The sequence below is a fragment of the Cryptotermes secundus genome, unplaced genomic scaffold (genome assembly GCF_002891405.2).
Source record: "Cryptotermes secundus unplaced genomic scaffold, Csec_1.0 scaffold652, whole genome shotgun sequence".
NCBI classification, from domain to species: domain Eukaryota; kingdom Metazoa; phylum Arthropoda; class Insecta; order Blattodea; family Kalotermitidae; genus Cryptotermes; species Cryptotermes secundus.
Window position 1 is genome coordinate 1 of NW_019737992.1, and position 9,133 is coordinate 9,133.

The 9,133-nt window shown below is 41.3% G+C and overlaps 1 protein-coding gene across 1 annotated transcript in view; it reads right to left on the bottom strand.

The window, feature by feature from the left end:
* Positions 1 to 403: 403 nt before the first annotated feature.
* Positions 404 to 9,133, bottom strand: part of LOC111870658 (protein CBFA2T1) — a 657,082-nt gene continuing 648,352 nt past the window's right edge. The window contains exons 7-12 of the mRNA XM_023863129.2: positions 7,310 to 7,646; positions 4,870 to 5,116; positions 2,488 to 2,735; positions 1,854 to 1,917; positions 1,343 to 1,590; positions 404 to 502 (exon numbers count right to left, since the gene is read on the bottom strand). Coding sequence (XP_023718897.1) covers positions 404 to 502; positions 1,343 to 1,590; positions 1,854 to 1,917; positions 2,488 to 2,735; positions 4,870 to 5,116; positions 7,310 to 7,646 — 1,243 coding nt within the window. The remainder of the gene's footprint in view (positions 503 to 1,342; positions 1,591 to 1,853; positions 1,918 to 2,487; positions 2,736 to 4,869; positions 5,117 to 7,309; positions 7,647 to 9,133) is intronic.

Consider the following 9,133-nt stretch of genomic DNA (forward strand, 5'->3'; position numbering starts at 1 on the left):
GGAGCTTGTGGGATTGTCAATGTTCTAAAAGACAACCACATAAATCTGTAATAATTGTCTATATTAAATTGTATAAATTGAATGTACAGAACAGCTGTGAAGCTATGTGGAATGTTAAAAGTTGGGTGGCCCTGAAAAGGGCAGTTTGTTCCACCGTGAGTGAGCTGGTAGAATTTGCTCCTTTGTAGTAGACCAAGTCTCTACGGCAGTTCAGCTGGTGTATCTGGCCAGTAATGTGGTGTTGCGTGCGCCTGTAGGAACAGCTGCCTATGGTGCGGATGTTGGAGAGTTGCGGCAACTACGTTAGCTGCCTGGTTGCAGATCGAGGTTGCTGGAGAGTTGCGGCAACTGCGTTGGCTGTCTGGTCGCAGAGCGTGGTTGCTGGAGAGTTGCGGCAGCTATGTTAGCTGTCTAGTGGCAGAGCGCGGTTGCTGGAGAGCTGCGGCAGCCATGTTAGCTGTCTGGTAGTAGAGCGCAGTTGCTGGAGAGTTGCAGCAGCTGTCTGCCAGGAAGAGCTAATGACTCTGATGACTGATTGCTCTGAATTGGATGTGATCACTGATGATTGCGAGCTTTGGGCTCCCCTTTTGTACCATGCTTGCTGGGCGGAGTTTAAACTTGCAGTTGCGATTGTGAGCGCTGATTGGCTAGCACACGTGATGATCTACAGGTGGGCTGGACATCGAGTGCTGTATAAATATGAGTGGTGGCAGCAATGTGTGTGGAAATGTGATATTGTCTAGGAGTGAGTGCTGTCTGTTAGACGACGAAACCGCGTGTTAGTATGTGGGATGTTCCCACAAGCTTCACAATTTATACTCTTCATTAAAGTTATTGAGGCTGATCACATTAAAGAGGATAAGTAGGGTGAAGTATATTGCACACATAAGAAATGAAAAATGCATACAAATTTTATGTCAGAAAAGAATTTCATTTCAGAAGGGAAGTGATGATCTGAGAGCCATAGATAGGGATAGGAGAATAACATTAAAATGGGTCTTGCAAATATATGTATGAGGGTGTGAACTGGGTTCATCTGGCTTAGCACAGGCACGAGCATTGTGTTCTTGTGAATATGGTAATGAATATTCATGTTCTATAAAAGGTGTGACTTGATGAGTGACTACTGGATTCTCAAGGAGGGTTGTGACCATGTAGTTGGTTAGATACAAATAATCTTCATTTCTGTTCATGTGAGTGAAAAATCAAGTTTCACACCAACATAAGATAAGTCACATAAATATTGAAATGTGGGCACATTCCGCAAATAGCTCTACATACCCAAACCCTAAATTCTATAAGAAAACAGAATTAGTTTTATATAGAGTTACTTGAAACTTACATTCTGTTGAGAAGGAGCTGGGAGTGGGTTCACAACCTCACTACTTTCAGCTTGCTGTTGTTGTTGTTGATTGGCAACAACAACTGCTGCCAGAGCTTCTTCAGTAGCCTGCTTACGTGCCTCCAGCAACAGTTTCTCCATCTTGGCACGTTCTGTTGCAACAAGTTCACATGCTTTACTTTCAGCAGCTGCAACAGCCCTTTGTAATTCTGCAACAGCTTGTCGCTTTACTTCATTCACTGCTTCTTCTAAAAGAGAAAGTTTTAAGAACATTCATCAGATCAGAGTACTGTAGTGCATTTTATATGATTTCTAACACACAGTACATTTAGGTGCAATGCTGAGTCTAATAGTGATGAGCATTAGCATATTCAATGTGGTGGGGGCAACAACTGTTTTGAAAATACAGTAAATAAATGTTGTATTTTATTACATAGATTCACCGACTCATTTGATGCAGATGTATTGCATTATGCTGACATTTTGGGCATATTCAATGTTAATCCAGGACCTCTATTCTGAGGTCTTTCATGGTTTTCCTTAGTCCATCCCTTGAAAATATCAGGACAATACCACTGAAAGGGTCAGAACCACTTATTCCAACANGCTTCACAATTTATACCCTTCATTAAAGTTATCGAGGCTGATCACATTAAAGAGGATAAGTAGGGTGAAATATATTGCACACATAAGAAATGAAAAATGCATATAAATTTTATGTCAGAAAAGAATTTCATTTCAGAAGGGAAGCGATGATCTGAGAGCCATAGATAGGGATAGGAGAATAACATTAAAATGGGTCTTGCAAATATATGTATGAGGGTGTGAACTGGGTTCATCTGGCTTAGCACAGGCACGAGCATTGTGTTCTTGTGAATACTGTAATGAATATTTATGTTCTATAAAAAGTGTGACTTGATGAGTGACTACTGGATTCTCAATGAGGGTTGTGACCATGTAGTTGGTTAGATACAAATAATCCTCATTTCTGTTCATGTGAGTGAAAAATCAAGTTTCACACCAACATAAGATAAGTCACATAAATATTGAAATGTGGGCACATTCCGCAAATAGCTCTACATACCCAAACCCTAAATTCTATAAGAAAACAGAATTAGTTTTATATAGAGTTACTTGAAACTTACATTCTGTTGAGAAGGAGCTGGGAGTGGGTTCACAACCTCACTACTTTCAGCTTGCTGTTGTTGTTGTTGATTGGCAACAACAACTGCTGCCAGAGCTTCTTCAGTAGCCTGCTTACGTGCCTCCAGCAACAGTTTCTCCATCTTGGCACGTTCTGTTGCAACAAGTTCACATGCTTTACTTTCAGCAGCTGCAACAGCCCTTTGTAATTCTGCAACAGCTTGTCGCTTTACTTCATTCACTGCTTCTTCTAAAAGAGATAAGAATATTCATCAGATCAGAGTATTGTAGTGCATTTTATATGATTTCTAACACACAGTACATTTAGGTGCAATGCTGAGTCTAATAGTGATGAGCATTAGCATATTCAATGTGGTGGGGGCAACAACTGTTTTGAAAATACAGTAAATAAATGTTGTATTTTATTACACAGATTCACCGACTCATTTGATGCAGATGTATTGCATTATGCTGACATTTTGGGCATATTCAATGTTAATCCAGGACCTCTATTCTGAGGTCTTTCATGGTTTTCCTTAGTCCATCCCTTGAAAATATCAGGACAATACCACTGAAAGGGTCAGAACCACTTATTCCAACATTCCTCCATACTTATCACTCAAATAATCTTACTTTCTGGTTATCAAACTTCCAGCCTTGTGAGGTACACTATTTATGGGGTGACATCATGTATGACTGATAGGCTATCTACAAGCAACCTTACACTCTTGGATCTAAATAAGGATCTATCTGGTCTGGAAAGTCTGCTAAAACATAAAAGGAGATTAAGGAAACTGTAGCAAGTAACCCAGGTTGTCAAAACCATCACAGGAATGACCTGTAGGTAGGCACTCAAATGATGGGAAACAAAAGTAGGGAACTCTGTGGCCTATCGAGAAAATGCTTATGAAAAGATTTGGACTAAAGGCACCAACTGCTGTTTGTAACCCTTTAGGAATAATACACGTATATCACCTGAATGAGAAAGCCAACATGATTTTGCATTGTTTAGAAAACCACTTCACATATCATAACCTGTGTGACGAAAACCATGAGGGACAGGTGGAGACTAGAGTCCAAGTTCTGCTTGCATCAGTTAATGGCACCCTCTGCTTTACAACTTTTCTTTAGAATATGCCATTAGGAAGGTCCTCCATGGCTTTTGTCTCCAAGTGAACTATACATGAAAGCCAACATGATTTCGCATTGTTTAGAAAACCACTTCACATATCATAACCTGTGTGACAAAAACCATGAGTGATAGGTGGAGACTAGAGTCCAAGTTCTGCTTGCATCAGTTAATGACACCCTCTGCTTACAACTTTTCTTTAGAATATGCCATTTGGAAGGTCCTCCATGGCTTTTGTCTCCAAGTGAACTATACCGACAGAGCGACCGCCTCCTGTTGGCGAAGTTAGTGCCAACTTTAGCAAATAGAAGGTGTTACGTGGTCAATGTAATGAATCCTCATAGCTGTTAATCCCGGTTTTCTAGACCGGAGCCGCTATGTTTCCATTTAAGTAGCTCCTGAATTATCCTCACAGGGCTGAGTGGCCCCCATTCCAGACACACTAGTTCTCAGAAAATCTGGTAGCGCCGAGAATCGAACCCGGCACCTCTGAATCTGTAGTCAGGAACTCTGACCACTAGTCTATAGAGGCGGTCCATTAGGAAGGTCCAGGTAAATTAAGTGGGACCAAAATTAAATGGGACACACCAGCTGGTCATCTGTGCTGATGATGTAAATCTATTGGGAAATAACATAGATACCATAAAGAAGAACACAGGAACTCTTACTGCCGCTAGAAAGGTGGTTGGTCTAGAAGTAAACACAGAGAAAAATAAGTACTTGTTTGTGTAGATGTCTCGTCACCAGAATGCAAGGAAAAATTCATAATATTAAAATAGTTAATAGATCCTTTGAAAATGTGGCAGTAATAAATCAAAATTTGATTACTGAGGAAATTAAGAGGAGAGTGAATCTGGGTGGCTTAGAATGAGAGAAAGATGTGAACAGATGCAATTTGAATTTGAATAATAGGTCTAAGGATATGTGCATGTGTGTGTGTGTGTGTGTGTGTGAGGGAGAGCAGAATTATAAAACAAGAAAGAGGAGTGGGAGAACCAATTTAATAGGGCCAGGCAAGATAGATAAAATAGGCAGAGACTAGGAAGAATAAGAAGAAATGACTTCAAGTTGCATGGGGGGCGGGGTAATTAATGAATGGTAGTGGTGGCAGTGGTTATATGCGGAGAAGAAGAAGGAGACGAACATAAACAACAACAAGAACAAGAAGATGAATATGGAGATGAAGATGAACATGAACCTGATGAGGAAGGCATGGAGAGAGAAAGAGACATGCTTGCCGACGGTTCGTTATTACCTGCTCGTCTTTTTACTTCTGCCACTCTGTCCTCAGTGACCCTGATGGTTTGTGCCATTATTTCCCCCGCCGTTCGTTTGATGTCTCTGGCTTCGCTGGCGTCTGTTGGAGCAGACCGTCGCAACCACTCGTTCGCTGAATTGCCACCGACAGCAGCGCCGTTCTCCACAGAATTAGCACCGCGATGCTGCAAGATGGCTAGTGCACGCTTTGTTTTCTCCACCATACTTAGGATACAATTCAGCATCTGCAGAATAATTGTTGCAGTCATTGCCATATGCGGTGGTAAAATACTGGGCTCTGGGAATTTTCGAAGCCATTTTACTTTTAACAACTGCGCAGTTAAAGGGCTGAATTTATTGTAATGTTATATGTTGGATTACAGTAACTACGAATAACGTACTTTCCAGCAAAGGACGCATCTGCGTAGTTGAAATCTATAGTTTAATAAGAATGTTCAATGGATGGTTGTAAAGTCGAGTTCTGCTCGTCTTTGATTTAATTTTAGTACTCTTTAAGGATTGCTTCGAACTTTGTCAGTTCAGGAAAAATGACATTTGGTCTTTAGTCAATTTATGCCCTTCGCAACGACTTCTGATTTCCTCACTTCTTACCGAGCACCTAATGTGCAAGATGAACTAAACCATCCCTTCTTCAAATTACAGGCCTAGGCGTAAAAGTTCTCTGCAATGCTTCTAATATATCACGTTTACCGGAATTTCGGCTAAAATGTAAATTTTAATGATATTCATAGTTCAATGTATAGAATGTTTTGCAGGATTAGCTTCTCTTTGAGAAAACAGATAAACTCCAGCTAAGCTTCGTGTAAAGTTACGTTAAATTAGACCTATTTACACAAAATTTAAAATTGCCTGATTATGTTATACCAAATTTCGTGTAAATCTGTTAAGTAGTTTCAGCGAGAAAAAATGGTGAATGACTGATAAGCATCACCTCTGCACAGTTATTTCGTTCTACGTATTTCCTGCATAGAAAACTAGGATGATACAGTTTCTTGTTATAAATAACGACGCTATACCATATTCTTAGGTTAAATCGACTAAACAGTGCTCACAGTGTCCATGACTGAAGATGAATTTCCCAGGTAGATATACAGGAAAAGGAGGGCCAATTGCCCGGACGCTCAACCTCCTGATATTACACCTTTTGATTTTCTTTTTCTTTTTGAGCTATGTGAAAGACCGCGTGTACAGCCCGAGAATGAATACGATGAAGTGCAGCAATTGTAGATACTGGAAAGGGAATGTTACAGCGCGCCTGGCAAGGGGTGGACTACAAACGTCATGTATGTAGGGCTAAAGATGATGCACTGTGCAGTTTCACACCTAACAATTTTTCTACTTGTATGTAATAAAATAAACTGTTTCAATTGATGAAAATATACTGAAAATATCGCTCTTATATCTGCTTTCTCTCCTAAAGCGCAGTTGCCCACAATCGCGGCAATCTTTTTGGTAGGATCTGTATTATCCCGTTATTTGTCTAGAGGAACTGCAGAAATGTACGTCGAAATCTCCCTCACAACAGTCGGAATTACACAAAGGGACAAAATATTGAAGTTTTAATTATTTATTTGTACCCTTTCCTGTATTCAGGGAATTTGTAACTTTACTGGCATTTCTTTATCATTCCACACAATACTTCAAATAGGTATAACTCAGATACAAGTACGTTTGCTGTGCCTTCGTCTGTTTCGTAATTTAAGAGACTTAGACGGAACTCGTTCTATTTTAGTGTTTCGGGTTATTATTTTGGTAAATAGCTGTAAATATGCTTTTGTGTCAAAAAATGATTCCTTCTTCACATCTGTAGCTACTTTCAAGCCAAACTCTTCTCCTCTGTTAATGTTTTCTAATTTTCCTGAAGACAAACAGAAATACTTTCCGGAGGATCACATTATCACATGAAGACAAAAGTTCGCCTAAAATATCGTAGCTCATCCATCCAAATCGGCATATATTACATATGGTTTGCTTACTGTAAAAACATACACAACAGTAATTAATTCGCTTAGTGGGGGGTGGAGTCCAACTGGGTCCACTCAGCACGGTGGCTACTGATTGGCCTACTGTAGCCTGCCCCGCGTGATTATGATGATAGAGAATTTGGTGGAATTAAGATTGGCAGAGGAAACCGAAGTACTCGGAGAAAACCCGCCCCAGCGCCACTTTGTTCACCACAAATCCCACTTGACCAGACCCGGGATCGAACCCGAGCCGCCGCGGTGGGAATCCAGCGACTAACCGCTTGAGCTATGGCGCCACACAACAGTAACTGTAGTTGCTCTTACAAGTTCAACCAGAAAAATATTTTCTTCTTGAATATGCAATTTCATGTGATACCTTTCTAAATTAAATTTAAGATTCCGAGGAGCACACCATTTCTGTAATCCTGTTAACATGAAGTGCATACAACTCACCACGTGGATGTTCTTCCACTCCTCGTCACCATGCCTGCGGTCCGCGAGGAGGTCAGCTGTGGAGTCTCGTGTGTTGCAGTGAGGAGGGCCAGGGTACGAAGCATAGCCATACTGTTGGCTGTACTCGGCAGCAGGGTGCAAATGTGGAGATGGAGGAACGTGGGGATGAGATGATGCAACCGCTCCAGCACCACCGGCACCAGGAGAGAACAGAAGACCAGCCCCATGTTGTAACAACAGATGACTACTGCTACTGTGAGGGTGGTGGCGCTTTGGGGTAGGCAGATATTCGCCAGCGCACGTATCGGACGGTCCGGCAAGTCCGTTTTCATAAAAGCTGTAATTGGAACAGACACCGCACCATTATTAGGCACAGTCACCGTGACGCAATTACATTCCAAATACCGATACGTTTAGTTTGCTTTTTGTTTCACTTGACGTTTTCCATCTGAATGGGTTTCATATCGCGAATAATAACTTTGAATGTCATTTTATTCCTTGATCTTTTATTTAACGATGAGCTCAGTAGGTGGGACTGTATGGCGTCGTATGGTAGGATTATCAGTCAATTATGACTTGGAAATAAAGTGGAAGTAAAAGGTATAGAGACTAGGCTACCGGCTGGATGACTGGCGAATACGGGTTTCGATTTCCGGAAGGGTAAAATAACTTTCTCCTTGCCTCCTCAGGCGGGATTTGAAACATACCGAGTCTCCTCTACAATGACTTCTCTCCTCGTGGCTGAAGCTGACCACTCACCCCCATCTAGTGCCATGTGTCAAATGCGTAGAGCTATACCTCGAATTAATTAAGCACAAGGACAACCTCGTATTTGCCTCACTGAATGTTGTTGGGATTGTTACATAAAGGATAATTTTTTGAGCGAGACATGTAATGCGCGAACTGAAACATAAATTTCTTCGGGTGGGGTGAGACTGAGTCTATTTAGTACGTCGCCCACTGTTTGACTTATTGTACCAACCCTGGGTGATAGATGATGCGTGTGGAGCAGTCGGTGTAATGAGAATTGGAATGGGAAACCGAAGTACTGGCATAAAGCCTGTCCCAATGTCACTTCGTCCACCACAAATCTCACATGAAATGACATGGGCCCGAACCCGGGCCGCAACGGTGGCTATGAGCTATGGTGCGGCCTATTGAGACACTATATATCATAAAACTTTGCTTGCATCAAATTTCTGACTTACGGGACTCCCTGGCGTTATAACCCAGAAGATATAACTCTTTCTATAAAAAACGAGCATGAGTCTATAGTACATGGCGTACCATGACTCAGCACAAATCTGAAAGGATAGCATCCAGCAGCTGCTCAATTCAGTCGGCTTCAACATAACATTATATTTAACTGTTTATAATGTGTTATCACTTTAGTTCAACGACTTGGATAAATTTAATATTCATATACACATATTGTAAAGTTTCTTTTAATAGTTTGTCCCTCCTGAAGATGGTCATCTTACGACCGAAAAATATCGTGAATGTAATAGTATGATTGATAAAAAAGGAAACAAATAAAATATATTTAGATGGTGATTTCACTTTTTATTTTTGTGTAGGGTGATTTTCCCCCTCGTTGGTGTCTCGTGGTGTGGGGGTTTGAGTATGCCAAGGACCCTGAGAGCTATACCAGCGGTAGCATAGCTACTGGCAGGGCCTCCATTGCTGGACAGGTCAAAGGGTAGGCATCAGACGAAGAGAGACACCAAAAACCAAAAACTGATGCCGGAAGCAGCGTCATCAGTAGCGACTTGAAGCACAGAGCAAATGATGCTCGAGATGGTTCAAGTTCGTATAGCAGCAGGC